The sequence below is a fragment of the Camelus bactrianus genome, chromosome 8 (genome assembly GCF_048773025.1).
Source record: "Camelus bactrianus isolate YW-2024 breed Bactrian camel chromosome 8, ASM4877302v1, whole genome shotgun sequence".
In the NCBI taxonomy this organism is placed as follows: domain Eukaryota; kingdom Metazoa; phylum Chordata; class Mammalia; order Artiodactyla; family Camelidae; genus Camelus; species Camelus bactrianus.
This window is the reverse complement of record NC_133546.1, coordinates 43,388,145-43,405,825: the sequence shown is the minus strand read 5'-3', so window position 1 is coordinate 43,405,825 and position 17,681 is coordinate 43,388,145. Positions and strand designations below refer to the sequence as shown.

At 40.3% G+C, this 17,681-nt stretch overlaps 1 protein-coding gene across 1 annotated transcript in view; it reads left to right on the top strand.

Annotated features, from left to right (window-relative positions):
• Positions 1-17,681, top strand: part of SLC16A10 (solute carrier family 16 member 10) — a 101,536-nt gene that overhangs the window by 57,913 nt on the left and 25,942 nt on the right. The window contains exon 3 of the mRNA XM_074368480.1: positions 2,511-2,973. Coding sequence (XP_074224581.1) covers positions 2,511-2,973 — 463 coding nt within the window. The remainder of the gene's footprint in view (positions 1-2,510; positions 2,974-17,681) is intronic.

Here is a 17,681-nt window from a genome sequence, read left to right as displayed (position 1 = left end):
TTTTCTTCTTGTTAAGTAATTTTTTAAAGAAACAAAACCCAGTTTTGTTTGGAATAAGATTCTGCTTAGGTAACTCTGTGAAATCATTTACTTTTAGTTCTTCTTTATCAGTGATACAACACTGTTTTGTTACTGCCTCATCAGATACCTGCTTTGACCTGGAAGCCTGTAGGTACCACTGTCAGTCCCTGGGATCCTAGCACTTGCCGAACGTATTAACACTCAGGTTTCGGTGGAGGGAGAACTAAGAGATAGCAAATCCATGTAACTTACTACCTAGTTTGGTAGATAAAACACATGTACACAAACCTACTTACAGCAAGCAGGGTTTCTCAAACTTTTTTGACCATTGAGAAATAAAAATTATGAAGTGTATTTTACATTGCGACCTTGTTCTTTTTTTCTCTCTCTCTCCCTCCCTTTCTCTCCCTCGTCCCTAGTTGATACAAAATGTCCTGAAGCCATCTTTACCTTACTACACATAATGTCTCATATTTTCTATTCTATTTCATTATTTAACCCACTGATCAAAAGCTACTGAACTTTCAGAGCAATACATAGGAGCAAGGAGAGATGTGGTATAAATTCTAAGTGCTGAACAGTGGACCAACCCTCTTTTCCTCTAGTTCAAGTTCTGCCTTCTTAGGAAAGCAGCCTTCCTCTAGAGTAATGTCAGGCCACACCATTGTCCCTTCTTTGAATCCTTTTTGCACCCATAATTGGTATCTTTCTGATTTACGTTGCATTTATTCTGTTGTCAAACTTCAGCAATTTGAATCATCTGTTTCTAAGAGAAAATTTAGAAGTGAAAAAGTTTCCAACGGGAGTGAAAACACCATCACAATGTGTAGGAGAGATACAAAGCTAGTATTACCCAGCACTCAGTATTTAAGTGCTGTGTAAGAGAATGTTTGGATTTATGTCCGAGGCTCCCTGATTTTCCAGCTGACAGCACAGTACAGCACCGTGGTATAACTTTAGAAATTGATGTCCATGTTTGCGATGAGAACTGTGTTGTCAATGCTATTTTTAATATATACTTTGAAGAAGGCAGAGAAATATATTTAGATTTAGATTTTTCCTTTAAAATTGTTAAATAAAAATAAATTAGCAGCTAGAGAAGTTAAGTGGCAATTATCTGGAAAACTACTAATGTGGAAAAACTGATGCAGTGTGGATGAAGTATTTATATTTTGTTCTGTATTGTAGTATTATTATTGTTTGGGGTAGATGTCTTTTTTCACTAAGCAGACTAGAAGTAGGGCATAACCACATTTTTAATATTTTTTACACCAAGTATCTGGAATATAATAGCTGTTAAATATATATTTATTGAATAAAGCATGGGGATTCAGTAAAGGGTGATCATAGTGAGGTAGGCTTCATTTGGGAAAGTCTGGGAGTGATTCTTGAGCCTGATGTGAAGATGGTGCTAACTGTGGATTAATAGAGGGGGAAAGGGCATCTCAGAGAGAGAGGATTGCCAACAGAATTAATTTTATCAGATTTAGAGTTCCTTCTGATTACCTCAGTGTATTGCTCAGCTAGATATTGTCCAAAATTTAATTATTAACCAACTTTATCTTAGTTTCTAATAAATAGTTTGCCTTTACTACTGATAAATAACCTTTTGAATTGAACTTTTCAAAGGAAGAGAACTTTAATTTTCTTTTTCTCCTTTCTTAATTGTTTCAAAGAATGTAATGCTATGTTCCTTTACTTTTGTAAGAAGGATGTAATTAAGTTATTTGGTTAAACTATTAAATTCTTAATCCTTTATTATTCTCTTGAGACTTACGTGCCCTAACACTTAAACCTGGAATCAGTAGTGAACACGCTTCATTTAGTCCTCCTGCAGCAGAATGTGATTTCTTGTTATCTTGCACAACAGTGAGAGCCATGCAGTCCAGGGCGAAGGTTGGTCTGCAGCACTTAGGCCAGCAAAATGCGACACATCTGCTCCTCTGTGCAAACGATCCTGACATAACCCTGGGGAGGAAATAGCAAATGCAGCCTTTTCTTTGAATAGACTGCTTAGCAAGTGCCTGGAAAAACTCCATAAAATAGTGAATTTTCATAGTTAATTATAATTTTTAATAACTTTTATGGAGACTAGGCTTTTTGTTTGTTAGTTTCATCTCGGTCATTTTTACCGAGGCCCTTCCTGGCACCGTCCTTTATTCTGAGTTGTGGAAGGCACACAGTTTTTACCCAGTGCTGCATGGTTCACCTGAAATCCATAGAAAAGGGGGGACGAATCAAATCACTGATGACCTTAGGGGTCTTTTTTCACATACTTGAGGCATTTTTTAAATTATTCATTCAGATTAAATTTAAATGTTGGTTTGCATTCTTGATTAATTAACTTTTTCACCTCTGTCTTTGGCTTTTATTTGTAGAAAATACATTGATTAACGGAAACCCACTCTGTCTGACTATAAGGTTTTATTTTACTAAGCACATGATAAAAATAATGAAAGCTGCTTTCCGTCTTTTCCGTCTTTGCACAGCTCCATCGAGCCTCTGTATTTGACCTACGGAATCATATTTGCCTGTGGCTGCTCCTTCGCCTACCAGCCGTCGTTGGTCATTTTGGGACACTACTTCAAGAAGCGCCTGGGACTGGTGAATGGCATCGTCACTGCCGGCAGCAGTGTCTTCACAATTTTGCTGCCTTTCCTTTTAAGGGTTCTGACGGACAGCGTGGGCCTCTTTTACACACTGAGGGTCCTCTGCATCTTCATGTTTGTTCTCTTTTTGGCTGCCTTTACTTACCGACCTCTTGCTTCCAGTGCCAAAGAGAAAGATAGTGGAACCAAAGGCGGCAACAGATTCTCCCTCTTTTCCAGGAGAAAATTCAGTCCTCCAAAAAAAATTTTCAATTTTGCCATCTTCAAGGTGACAGCATATGCAGTGTGGGCAGCTGGAATACCACTTGCACTTTTTGGATACTTTGTGCCTTATGTTCACTTGGTGAGTATGCTTCTCTGGCTTTACTGGTAGTGGGTATTATTATTTCATACACGAAAACCTTTTAGAAGAGCAAGGTAGATCAGGTTGAAGTGGCCTTAAACATTATCCTAGGTGTATTGCAGGGACTCTGGAAAATTCAAGGTCTCCTGAGACAAAGTCAGCACATCCACCAGATCATTAAACAGTGAATATGCTTCATGGGCTTTGGTATTTTAACAAACACCAAGCCTATATAAACAAAAACAACTTAAAAAAAAAAAAAAGAGAGAAGGCGGCTAAAATGTTGGAACACAAGTAAGTCATCAATACAAAAATCTTGAGAGGTCACTTTTTCTTCAAGTGGCTTACAAATCACAATCAGGGACAGAGATGCTGCAATGATTTTGTCAGCATCAGTAAATTGTTTTTCAAAAGGGTGCACAAATTAGTTACACAGTAAAAGCCAATGTCTTTGACACAAAGAAGCATTACATCTACTTGGGGGACACTTCTGGGAAAGTGGGAATTCTATTAAGAGGATTATTTGAGAAACGTTACAAGTTCCAAGTGAGAGGGGAGAACAAGGGTTTCATAGGAAATTAGGATTTCAAGTGCTCAAGCAATTTATATGGTTTATTTCTATTTCAAAGGCAAATTTCAGCCTCTTTACAATGAAATAAGAATAAGCAGTGTCTAAAGTATTTGCCCCTGGCAAAATGTGCTCCAGAGTGCTTATTATGTTTCTTCCTTTTTAAAAAAAAAACTCTTGTGGCTGAAAATGTATTTATAGTTCAACATAGTTGATAAATGATAAATAAAAAATGATACTAGGGTACATTATTCTTTTGTGTGAACTTGGATCCTTTCTAGCTTTCAGTCTACTTTTAGAATTTGTGCAGTTTTTCCTTAAAGTTTTGGCACAAGTTGGCAATGTAGTTCAGAGAATTATTGGGCTCGAGGGGTCAGCTAGTAAACTGTATCATCAACCCGTTGTGGGTTCCTACATTTAGTTCAGAAAGGAAACCCAGAGGGAGGCGGTAGGCTGTCTGGGATCTAAGGTGATTCTGATTTCTCTGTTCTCCTTGTTCCCTTTGTGCTGGAAGTACTGAGGAAGTGGTTGGGATGACCAGTGGGGAGACAAGGAGAGGACTAGTCTTTAGTACTCTGAGCCACTTGGCATTTGGCAGAGACTGAGGTGCAAGGTGAAATGCTCTAGTCTGTGACCTCTGTCACAAAGGCAGTCTGTGGCCACATCTTTATCTGATAGTCCATTTTCACACTTTTACGAAGGCATAGCTGAACCATCTGAGGCTATTTTTTGTTGAAATATAGATCCTTTGTGGAAAGATCAACTTTACCAATTACCTCTTCCGTAGTTTCTGTAGTTAAGAAAACATTTGTTGTCCTTCTCAGAAATAAGTAGATTAAAAAAAAAATTCTCATTGTTGCCACAAGAACACACCCAGAGAAATTAATATCTCAGCTTTGCCAATACCAGACATTTATCAAAGGACAAGTGGTAGGTGATTATCTGGTTATTTCTGGGGATATAATTTTTTTTCCCCTTCCCTTCCCCTCTGGTGATATAATTTGTAAATTAATCTCACATATATTATTTCATTTGACTCTCACAATAACCCTGTGATATGGGCAAAATAAATAATGTCAGCTTACATTTTACAGAATGGAAAACAGATCCATCATTAACAAAGATGTTAAGTGACTTCCTGAGAGCCACGTAGCAGCAGAGCAAGGGTTGGCTGCCTTGTGGTCTGCTTACCTGGGAGTATATCTAGCACAGTCTGACTCTGGGGCGTATGGGGTCCCTTCCTACTGACCACCAGATATGTCCGTCTTATTGTGGGAAAAATGAGTATGCCTGAGGAAATTTAATAAATGTGCTATTGGTCTTAAATGAAATTTCATAGTGAGTGATGGGTTAGGCAGTGTTAGTTAACTGCTGTCATCAGGCGGCTGTGTACTGGACAGTACATAGAACAGTTAAGTCTCTGTTAACTCAGATAACAGACCAGGCCTTTTTCTGTTCTCCCTCCTTCCAGGCATGTTTTCTTAGAAAATATGTTGAATTTTTCATTTGGGATTTTCTCTTCGTCAGACTGTTTTGGCACTGAAGGCCATGTTGGAGAGCAAACACCAGACAGCTGAATGCCATGCAGGCTGTTTAAACGTCATGTTTTGTGGGTACACTGAATTTGTCACTGTATTGTAATTTAAGGTTTGAATTATGGATACTTAATCCAGGCTTCATGTAATGGGAGAGTACTTTCCTCCTTGGAGGGAGAATAGGTGTCTCAGATCTTTCTAAAGACTAGGAGACGATGTTCAATTTATGGTAAACCCTTCACTGGGTGTTGAAGGGGTTACATGTAAGGCATGTAACCTGTTCCGAAGGAGCATAAAATCTATTACATGTAATAATATAAGCAGTTACAGTTTATAAAAGACTTTTACATACATTGTCTTTATCTTCATGACAATGCAGTACCTGTAATGTGTCATCCTCATTTCATGGATGAGAAGACTGAGGCACCGAGAGGTTTACAAACTTGTCCAGGGTCGCAAGACACAGCGAATGAAAATTATTAGTGTAGTACTTTTATACACAGGGCATTATTGTGCAGTGTGTAAAGGTAAATAAAGGCTCTGAAGTAAGACAGATCTGGGAAAAGCTGGTTTTGTCCCTTACTAGTTTCATAATCTTGGGTAGCCCCTCTAAGCATCAGTTTTTCATCTGTAAAATAGGGATTAAACCCAATTTTGTACAGTTGTAAGGATTAGAAAATCTATATAAAGTATCTATCCAGGTCTGGTATAAAAATGAGAGTTATTTAAACCTAAGACAGTGTGATTGTTGATTGACTGGTTTTAGTTGGGGCTACAGAAGACTCAGAGGAGAAAGATGATACCATTTGGAAAAGTAGTTAGTAAAAGCTTCACAGGAAGGGAGTTGGTCCTTAAGCATGAGATTTGTTGTTAAAACTGGAGCCTTTTTCAACTAGGGGACTAATTTATCTATCTAGGTCTCCTTTGAAGATTCAGAAATACAGTGAAGTGTTGTCATGGTTATGTTAAAAATTCTTAAGATCTTTACTTGTTCATTAGACTATACATGATGATTTGAGAGAAAATATGTATGCTTTGTGGCATTCTTGCTCTCAAAGCAAAGTTGGAAGTTTTCTTTTAGCAGTTGAATTTTTAAAAAAATGAAGAATCAGATTGCTTCCTGGAAGCAGTCAAATGGTCTCTTTTAGGACTACACACTTAAAATCTCATTTTAAGGGTATGAATCCTTTTTTTTCTTCCAGTTTTACTGAGATATAATTGACATACAGCACTATATAAGTTTAGGATGTACAACATAACGATTTGACTTACATACATCATGAAATAATGATCACAACAAGTTTAGTGAACGTCTATCATCTCATGGATGTAAACTTAAATACAGTAAGGGTACAAATCTTACAGATCACCTTAGGTTGATCTAGTAGCAGTGGCTTCTGTTTTTATGAATTGCTCCTTTTGCCTGAGAGTTGTTTTGTTTTCTGGGTTAACTTTTTATGTCTCTTCCTCATCCGGTTTTCCTTCATTAGCTTCCAGAAGCACAACATGCTCTTAGTTTCCTCCTACCTCTCCATCACTCCTCCTTAGTTTCTTTTCTGGTTCCTTCTTGTTCACCCTGATCCTGAATGTCAGTATGTTCTAAGGCTTGCCCCTTGGTCTTTTTTCCTACTCATTCCAACTGATGGTTTCATCCAGTCTCCTGAGTTGAGACGTCACATATATCCCAGTGACTCGAGATTTGTATTTCTAGCCCAGACCTCTCTGCTGAATTCTCCACCAGACTTTTGTAGCCAACTGCTTAATATCTCCACCTGGATGGCTGCTAGATGTTTCAGGTTTAACATTTCCAGTCCTGAAGTCCTGATCTCACCCCCACCTGGACCCTGCTCTGCTCCCAGCCCTCCTCCTCTCAGGAGATGGCAGTTCAGCTGGGCCCAGAACCTTGGAGTTGTCCTGGGCTTTCCCTTCTCCCACACCGCACTCCTGATCCAGTCTGGGAAGCCTGCTGCTTCTCTTTTCACAGTGTATCCAGCATCCGTCCAGCTGTCATCATCCTCACTGTGACACCTCACACCGGGCCACCATCTCCCCTAGCCTGGGTCACCACAGTGGCCTCCTGCCCGTCTCCCTGATTCTTTCCCTGCCCCCTGCAGTCTGTTCTCTACACAGAAGCCACTGTGTTCTTTCAACACATGTCACTTTGCTGAAAATCCTTCTATGGCTCCCTATTGCTCTGAGAGTAAAAACTAATGTCCTTAGAGTGGCCTACAAGGTCCTCTGTGGTCCGTCCCCTCTTAATCTCATCTTCTCGCTACTCTGGCTTCTTTGCTATCACCTTTCAGTGAGGCTCACCCTGACCACCTGGTTAAAACTCCCACCTTGCCTCTCCCCTCCAAAGCATTCCCAGCCCCCCTCACACTACTCTGTCTCTCTCCAGAGCACTTCATACCCACTAACATGTTATGTAGGTTACTTGTGATGATTCTGGTTTGCTCCCTGTATGTATACCTCTGCTAGAACGTGAACATCACAAGGCTGAGGGTTCTTCCCTCTCGTGTTCAGTGAATGACACCAAGCACCTAGCACAGTGCCTAATGTACAGTGGGTGCCCAAATATTTGTCAAATGACTGAATAAGTCCAGAGTGATACTGTACAAGCAACATTCATTTCCTCAACATTTTGATCTTTAAAATTCTCTACTTTGATACCAGAATGACGTTTCATTTGTTATACATGTAGGACATTATGGTAGCAGATTCATTCAACACTTAACGAGTAAGCTCAAACTCAGCAGACCTCAGACTGAATAACACTAATGCCATCCGTTGATGGAGAGGAGTTGATGTGTTTTGCTTTTGAGCCAGAGCTTTATATGCATGTTGAAATTAAAACTTGACAAATGGAAGAGATTTCTGAGTCTCTGGCACTGTTGTAAGTGTATGGAAGGAGGGAGCAGGAGTTCTTGTGGCCATCCGCATTAACAAGGAAAGCTAGATGACTGGTGTCTGCTCTGCTGTAACAGCTGAAGCTCTCCAAGAGCGCGGGATGGTGTGTGAGTACGGAATGGGGATGCAGGGGTCGGAGCCTGACCCAAGTCCGCGTCGCTGTGATGGGGCACTTGACCACAGCCACATGAGTCAGATGACTGATAATGCCTACAGATGACAACAGAGAAAACATTCTGTCCTCTGTACAGGATGATGCCTTCACATCCCTCCATCACTACTCGCCTTGAAAAGCAGCTATTTAGCGCCTCTGTTCTTTAATTCCAGAACATATGCAGTCAAGTTCTAGTTTTTAAGCTTTGGCCCACATAGTTTTCTGTCAAGAGAGAAGATGACTAACTCATGTGTTGAACTCTGCAATGTGTGTTTAGTAGCCTGCTTTCAAAAAAACTCCATAAGATGAAAGTGTGCCGGTTTTGTGGCAGATAGTAGTAGTTCTCAAGAGAAAATCTGATCTGATAGAACGATCCCATTTATCTGATACTGTGATTAAAGCAACATCATTTACCTGCTAACAGGGCAATTAATTTGACATGAAGTCCAGTTGTAATTGGGGACAAACAAGTTGTATTTTTAAACTAGGAAGGAGATTTTGAGGCAAACAAGTCAATAAATGGGGTGTGTAGTACCTCAGGAGATATTTTATGGCTTTGATTAATGCCAGATGCTCTGGCGGGTCAGTACTGGAATGTGGCTGCTGGACCTCACTGGGCAGGGCACCTCTGTGCATGTGGTGGTCACAGCAGGAGTACTGCTCCAATCCAGAGCTCAGGGCGCTGAGCCGTGCAAATAGGAAGCACAGACACGCTTTCATCTCTCTGTGGCTTCCTCAGAGGGAAAGCCAGATAACATTTGTCGAGAATCTATCATGTGCGAAACATTTTCACAAAATCTTACAACCATCACAGGGATGGGTATAGTAAGTGTAATAAATAACCATATACTTGCACCTAAGGAAACGACTTACTTAGTAAAGTAAGCCATGCTTGTTGGAAGTCACTCACTGAGTTGTGCTCAGAGCTGGGATTTGAACACAGGTCTTAGACTCTAAATCTCACATTCTTTTTATAAAAAAGTCTGCTTGTCCTTCATCAGGTCACCTCAAGGGTGGAGTTCTTGCTGCCTGTTGTCTGCTGCACTGGGCCTGGACAGAGTTTTCTTTGCCTTGCGAGTTTCCCCTCTCTTCTCTGAGAACTAGGAACAGAGGAAGTGTGGGACCAGCCTAGCACTCAGAGGTTGCTGCACACCACGGAGACCACTCCCGAGGAAACGGGCTACTGAAGTGAGAGGGTATCTCATGTCCTCTTTCCTGCCCCCACATCTCCTCTTCTAGTGTCTAGTATGTTGTGAATATGAGGAAACTGAATGGGTTTTCACAGCCCGTGACAAGCAGAACATGGAATACACATAGTTCATGTTCAGTTTTATTTCTTACAGTGAGCATTAAACACAGCAGAAGAAAAAATGGACAGTGTATGAATTTATAGCAAGTGCTATCTTATATTTGATTAATAACATAAGTACTTTTGTAGGGAAATGGAAAAAAGCAAATGAAATTTAGTGTTACATATAAACTCTCTGAGGCCACTGGTTGATCATTAAGTGTCCTGAGAAAGCCCTAAACAGTTAGTGTATTGGCAAACTCATTCTTCTCCCTTGGATAGGTTGGTTTCTTTTTCTAGCTATGTCTATAATGCTTTTCTTTTTATTGAAGTGTAGTTGATTTACAATACTAGTTTCAGGTGTACAACATAAATTCAGTATTTTTATAGATTATACTCCATTAAACGTTGTTATAAAATATTAGCTATATTTCCTGTGCTGTATAATGTATCCTTACAGCTTATTTATTTTATTTTTTATTTTTTAAACTTTTTTTATTGAGTAATAGTCATTTTACAATGTTGTGTCGAATTCCAGGGTAGAGCACAATTTTTCAGTTATACGTGAACATACATATATTCATTGTCACATTTTTTTTCACTGTGAGCTACCACAAGATCTTGTATATATTTCCCTGTGCTATACAGTATAATCTTGTTTATCTATTCTACATTTTAAAATCCCAGTCTGTCCGTTCCCACCCCTTGTCCCCTTGGCAACCACAAGTTTGTATTCTATGTCTATGAGTCTGTTTCTGTTTTGTATTCATGTTGTTGTTTTTCTTCTAGATCCCACATATGAGCGATCTCATATGGTATTTTTCTTTCTCTTTCTGGCTTACTTCACTTAGAATGACATTCTCCAGGAACATCCATGTTGCTGCAAATGGCATCATGTTGTCGGTTTTTGTGGTTGAGTAGTATTCCATTGTATAAAATATACCACCTCTTCTTTATCCAGTCATCTGTTGATGGACATTTAGGCTGTTTTCCATGTCTTGGCTATTGTCAATAGTGCTGCTATGAACATTGGGGTGCAGGTGTCATTTTGAAGTAGGGTTCCTTCTGGATATACACCCAGGAGCGGGATTCCTGGGTCATATGGTAAGTCTATTCCTAGTCTTTTGAGGAATCTCCGTACTGTTTTCCACAGTGGCTTTCCTTGCTTTCCTCTCCCACTCTTAATGATTTAGATATCTTCTTTTACAATTTTGTGTTTATTCTATTTGTAATTCATGGTAGTTTTCTCCTTTTCAGTTATGAGTTTCTCATTTTTGTAGCATCCCTCTTCTTTTCTATTTAGTGTAGACCTGTCAATATTTCTTTTAGCATGGGTTTAGTGTTGTTAAACTCTTTTAGTTTTTCCTTGTCTGTGAAGTTCTTTATCTCTCCTTCTATTCTAAAGGATAGCCTTGCTGGATAGAATATCCTAGGCCGCATCTTTTTTTCATTCAGGACTTTGAATATATCTTGCCACTCCCTTCTGGCCTGTAGTGTTTGTGTAGAGAAATCAGCTGAGAGCCATATGGGGGTTCCCTTGTAACTCACTCTTTGTTTTTCTCTTGCTGCCTTTAGGATCATTTCTTTATACTTGACTCTGGCCATCTTGATTATGATACGTCTTGGTGTGGGTCTGTTTGGGTTCTTCCTGTTTGGGACCCTCTGAGCTTCCTGTACTTGGATATCTGATTCCTTCTTTAGGTTTGGGAAGTTTTCAGTCATGATTTCTTCAAATACCTTTTCATTCCCCTTTGATCTTTCTTCCCCTTCTGGAACCCCTATTTTGTGTAGATTGGCTCACTTTATATTATCCCACAGGTCCCTTATATTGTTTTCATTGTTTTTTATTTGTTTTTCTCTCAGCTGTTCTGATTGGGTGCTTTCTGTTGTCCTGTCTTCTAGGTCACTTATTCGTTCCTCTGCATTATCTAGCCTGCTTTGTACAGCCTTTAGGTCAGCTCTCATCTCAGCAAATGAGTTTACTAATTTTACTTGGTTCTTCTTTATAGCTTCTATTTCATTTTTGACATATTTTATATCTCTAAACACTATTTCTTTTAGTTCCTTCAATACTTTGATCACTCCTTTTTTGAAATCTTGATCTAGTAGGCCATCAATGTCTGTTTCCTTGATCGTGCTTTCAGGGGATTTCTCTTGCTCTTTTAATTGGGAGTGGTTCCTCTGCTTCTTCATATTGCTCATATCTCTCTGGCACTGTGGCCAGTGGGCAGGCAGGTCACTCTCCCTCACGATGCCCCGCAGTCAGATGCTGCGCTTGGGCGAGGCAGATGGGTGGATCGCGTCCCCTCCCAGCACCGTGGTCAGGTGCTGCATTCCTGCCAGAAAGGCGGGTGGTCACCCTCCCTCTCCCGGCACAGGTCGCTTCGCTGCTCTGTGCAGCTGCTCGCTCCGCCTCCGGTCGGCGCTCTGTAGGTGGGCTTGGGGAAGACCGCGGAACTGCCCCACCCCTGCTCCGTGCCAAATCTCAGCTCCTTGTCTGTCTTGGTGGTGCGAGTTCTCTGAGGTGCCAGGGCAGAAAGATCCTATCTGCCTCGGCCTGTAAACAAGTCTCAGTCCTGCCTAGGAGGTTGCGGAGCCTCCGGGTGCAGATTCAGGGCTCGGCCCCGCCCCCGCCCGGGCGCTGCGCACAGGAGATGGCAGCTGTGGCTTAGCCCCACCTCTCTTTTCGTGAGAAGTGCCAGTAATGGCACCATGGGTCATCTGAGGAGACAAAGGCTACGGTGTCCCTCCCCCACAGGGCACACCAGCCTTGTTGCTTTGCTTTTTTCACAATTTATGGGGACCGAGGTTGTTCTGCTCCGTATCCCCTCCCAGCCACGGCACGCAGCACCCTGCAGTCCCCTGGGGCTGCCTCAGTGCAGCTGCCTCAGTCCTCCGCCCCGCTTGGGCAGCCTGTCCAGGACCCCAGCTGCCAGCTTGCATCTCAGGCTGGGTGTCGCACGGACCCTCTGTGTCTGTTTATCTTAGTTCTGTTGGTCAAGGGGTGCTCGGGGCAGATCTGAGCCTCGGAGGCTCCCCCTCCATCCTGTTGCCCTCTCTGTTGGAGAGGGGAGACCCAGCAAACAAGTGCTATTCCTCCTTTGCTGCTCCCTCCCTGTGGGGCAGGTCCTGTACTGTTTTGTTTTTTCTTCTTTCTTTTTCCCTTTTCTCCTACTAGACTTTTGGTGTCTTTGTCTTTCTAAGAGGGCGATGTTCCTTCGGAGTTCGGCAGGTGCTCTGGTTGGCTGAGTAGGTCCGTAAATGTGAGTTTTGGTGTATTTGTGGGAAAGGGTGAGCTACAAGTGTCTTACTCTGCCATCTTGCTTCTCTCCTCACAGCTTATTTATTTTATACATAATAGTTTGCAACTTTTAGTCCCTTGCCCCTCCCCTTTTCCCTCTCCCGACTGGTAACTACTAGTTCTCTGTATCTGTGTAAATTTCACCAGGTTTTTTAATTTTGTTTTTAAATGTCTCTGGTTTTACTTATTAGAATATATTTTTTAAACATTTTTTATTGATTTATAATCATTTTACAATGTTGTGTCAAATTCCAGTGTAGAGCACAAGTTTTCAATTATACATGAACATATATATATTCATTGTCACATTCCTTTCTCTGTGAGCTACCATAAGATCTTGTATATCTTTCCCTGTGCTATACAGTATAATCTTGTTATTAGAATGTATTTTTGAATAATCTTAAATTCTAACTCTAATATGGATATTTGCTTAACCCTCAAATCTTTGGATTAATATCAGATTAAATTTTGAGGGACCTAAATTTAGCTGGTAAGGGTCCTGTCATGATTTTTATATCAACTAGAAAATTTTTATATCAACTAGATAGAGGATAAATAAAAACAGAAATCTTAATTTGAAGACTCTTCCTTTGTGAGGCACAGGCTTTTACCCCAGATTTACCAGGTGGCTCTGCTGGGTGGAGAGAGTTGTCTGACCCATTGAGAGTACATTTCTGCTAGTTTAACCTTGTCTCTAAATTCTGGGGCATCTCTTTGGAAAAGCCCTCGTAGACACTAACTCCAAGGATTACAGAGCATCGGAGCAGGGGGCTTATGTATTCTTGCCATAGGAAAGTGTCTTTAGATCCAAGGAAAGTTTGAGGGCTGCACATCTCTTACGCATTAGCCCCCAGAAGCCCACGCCACACTGTCCACTTCTCCTTTGCTTTTCTCCCCATTTTCTCTATCTAGTCCCCCTGCCTTCCAGCCTGTTGACAGCTCACATGTAATCAGAAAGTTTATAGTCCTTTGTAACAAACTGGAGAAAAGCTCACTTAGTGGTAGGCAGTGCCTACCATTTGGAGGCAGAATTGCAAGCATGGACAGCTGGTGTGCAGTTATGCAATCCAGCTGTGTCTGTGTCCATGTCAGATTGAACTGATTGCTTCGTACAGTAACATGGCCAGAACAACTGTAGCATTCATGCTTCAGAGCATGGTTTAAGATTCCGCATACTCCGTCCTCTTGGCCATACAAGGATTTGTTTCAAACTATAAGTTTCTTTTAAACAAATGTAATATTTATTGATTTCCCACATTTTTATGAACATTTAGTTTATAAGAAGCTCCCACAAACATTATCTCTCTTTGGAGCCTCGGGGCCACACTAGGAGGTGGGTAGGATCAGTGTTTCCATTTAGCAGGAGAGGAACCAGACTTGGGATCTTAAGACAGTTTGCTCAACTTGCAAGGCTGGAACGTGGTGCAGTTGGGGCTTAAACCTGGTCTTTTTAAGAGTGTGACTTTCAAGTAAAACATTAGGTGCCTGCAAAAAAAGTATGACAGTAATCTAGGAGTTGAAGGGAAATATAGGTCATTTAATTGCACTTTTTTAAAAAATTAAATTAACATTTTTTTGTGGGGGGGTAATTAGGTTTTTTATTTATGTATTTATTTTAATGTAAATACTGGGGTTGAACCCAGGACCTTGTGTATGCTAAGCATGCACTTTACCACTGAGCTATACCCTCCCCCACACTTTTTTTTTTTTAAGACTGGTAAAGGAACTAAGGCTCAGAAAGATTAAGTTGCTTGCCAAAAGTCACATAGTTATAAAAGTGGCAGAGCCAGGTGTAATATCCAAGAATATCCATGGAAAATAAGTGGAAGTTTGTTGTAGCCTAAAATGTAAACATGTACATAGCAGAACCAGAATTATTAGAGGACTGAAATTTCTTCACCTAACATAACCCTTTAGTCATTTTATAAGGTTCATTTTCCAGTCTGAAGGTTGCTTTGCCATTTTGACACAGTCCAGTTCTTCAAAGTTGCCAGTAACAGTTGTACTGGGTTTGTTGTCTGTCTTTCATGGATATATTTAGAGCTCAGGGTCAGGCTGTTATGTGGCAGTGCCCTGAGAATGCAGGGCTCATAGCAGAACCCTTGTAAACCAGAAGAAGTTCTTGTGTATTGGGCCAGGACTGGCTGCTGAACGGACCTCTCTTGCTGTGTTTATCTGTGTCCACTCTAAGGTTCTGACAGGGGAAAAGCCTTGGGGCCCATTACGCGTCCTCAGCCTTGGGGATGATGGATGCAGGGTTTTGGAAACATTTTCAAAATGATTTACAGTGGAGTTGTATAATCTGAAGAGTTGCCCTATCTCAGTCTTTTTGGCAGCCAGATTAAAGGTAGAGCTGACATTTTAATTTTGTTTTTAGCCTGGAGGCTAAACACTAGATTCTAAATACTAGGGGCTAAAGTTTCATTTTTTCCTTCCCTTCCTTCTTTCTTTCTATTAGATTTTGGTTTATTATCCTGATTATCTTTATTATCGCTTTGACTTTTTTTTGGCTATGCAGAATGTTTTGGCACTTTGCAAAAGAAGAAGTAATCACATTGCTTTTTCGCCAAGATTTTTAAAGTAATTTTTGTTTTTCTATTTTTCATTAAAAAATAGGCTTATGACACAAGAATACTTCTTTGTATAGTGTATTAATTTAATTATCAGAATTAGGCATTGAGATTCACTGTGATTATATACACACATGCCCATCCCCTACGTATTTTTTTGTAATGTGGTCTGGGAATGTTTTGCTGTTCTTTCATTTCCATTTCCTTTCATTCATTCATTCTCATCTCAGTGAACTTCCACAAAAAGTATGACGGTAATTACACATAGATTTTCTGATTCAACTCTTAAAGCAGCCTTTCATGAGGAAAGCAGGAGAACTGAGGAGAACTGATACTGGTTCTCCCACTAATAGATAAGAACCTTGATGATTAGAAAGGTTTTATTTTGCTCAGGGTTGCACAGTACGTGGCAGGGATGTTATTAGAATAGAATAGAATGGGTTATTCCATTCTGTTGCTGTTGTTTTTCTCTTTTACATGTATGTGACTTCCTCTGATTACAGCTCAGTTGTGCAGATTCAGGTTCACCAGATTCAAGCATTCATCCATTTGACTGAGTACCTGTTGGGTGTCACTGGCATTCTAGGTGCAGGGATGCAGTGGTGAGAGCAGATGTAGTCTCTGCTCTCACCAAGCTCAGTGAATAAGTAAACATAAATAAACAAGGTAGTTTTCAAATAGTAATACTTCCCTTGAAGGAAATAAAATGAGATGGAAGGTGATAGTGGGAGGTTACTTCAGTTTCGAAAGTCAGGGACAGCCTCTTTGAGGGCTGGCAGTAGGTGCATTCTCTGGGTGAAGGGCAGTATTAGGTATTTGGAAGACACAAAAATAAGACAGCTTCCTATTGTCTGTGAGAAGCCTATGACATAGAATTTCTCTAGTTTCTGTCTTCAAGGCCAGCCAACAGCTGATGAATTTTTTAATCCAGCTTATTTTTATCTGATGTGTTATATTAAAATATGCATGTTAAAAATTAAAAATTCTCGCATAGGACCCAGGCATTGCTTTTCCTCCAGATACTTCACTACTTACATCTTCTAATAATACACTTCCTCAGTTCTCATGTAGTTATTATGTGAGTGAGTAGACATCCTCTCTCCATCACTTTATCCCCACTTTTTTCAGATATTTTCAATGGTGTCTATGCTTTTCTTGCTTTTCTAACCTTGCATTTATTTCCCTGCAGATCTCAACATCTGCTGCAATTTGACTGCTCAGGTTAGTGAAAATTTGCCCATTTATCAGTTTTGTGCCTTAGGCAGTATTCACCAGCATTCTCCTACTTGAGATGGATAAGGATCTTTACTTCTGGCCACTTGTGACTCACTAATGGGGAGGTTAAATATCTACAGAACTCTCATCAAAACAAGCTAGTTGGGGTTTTTTGTTTTTTTTTTTTTTGAGTATTTTTTCCTTTCAACTTGTAATACACTAGCATAGGAACATGATAGGAGAACACTCCATAATTAATACATAAGAAATCTAGAAAACCAATCATCTACAAAGAAGCCAGAACAGAGCTGCTGCTTTTGGTAAGGTGGAGTAAGTTTGTCATGTGTTCCAAATTTTATTTAGCTAAAAATAATTATTTACAAATAATTCAACAGTAGTTTTTAGAAATGATGTATGGTTTATTCAGGCATGAAAATTATCCCTAGAATGTAGGCCCAAACTGCTAAAAGATTTATAATACATGGGAGAGAAAGAAATCCACAACCATTTAAAAATAATTTTAACTTAAGTTGGAAAGCAGCTGTAGTGTATTTTTGTTAGGCCCTCACCGTGAATAATGTATTCAATGTAAGTATGGGAAAGGCTGGTGAACACTGTGGATTTATCTCCAAAATACATTGGGGAGTTCTGTGTGGGAAGCGTCCTAACACCTTAGGGCATGATAAAGAAGCAACAGGTAACGCAGACTGGACACTTCATCAGGTAGGGACAGCGCCCCTTCATTGCTCCATCCCAGCACTGAGCTGTGCCTGGCACTCAGATATTTTCTGGCCAATTTCAGGCTGAGATTATACATTGGTTGAATTGTTGGACTGTGATGTCTCCTCACTTCCCTACTCATGACCAGCTTTAAATTCGAATAGCACTTCATGTTCTTCAAATTCTGTTTTCATTGATCTTCAATATATAGCCCTTGAAGGTGGGAAGTTTTATTTCCATTTTACAAGGAGAGGAGTTAGTTGGCTTAGAGATTGAAGTCATACACATATAGTGACAGGGCGTGGTTTAAAGCTTAAATCATGGAAGTCAAAGTATGATCATCTAGACTAGTTTCAGTGTGGAGTAATTTAAAGATACAGAAGTGGGTGGCTAGAGGTACACAGTCATCCCTGCTGAAGTTAAATAACACGTCTTATGTTTTGTACCTAC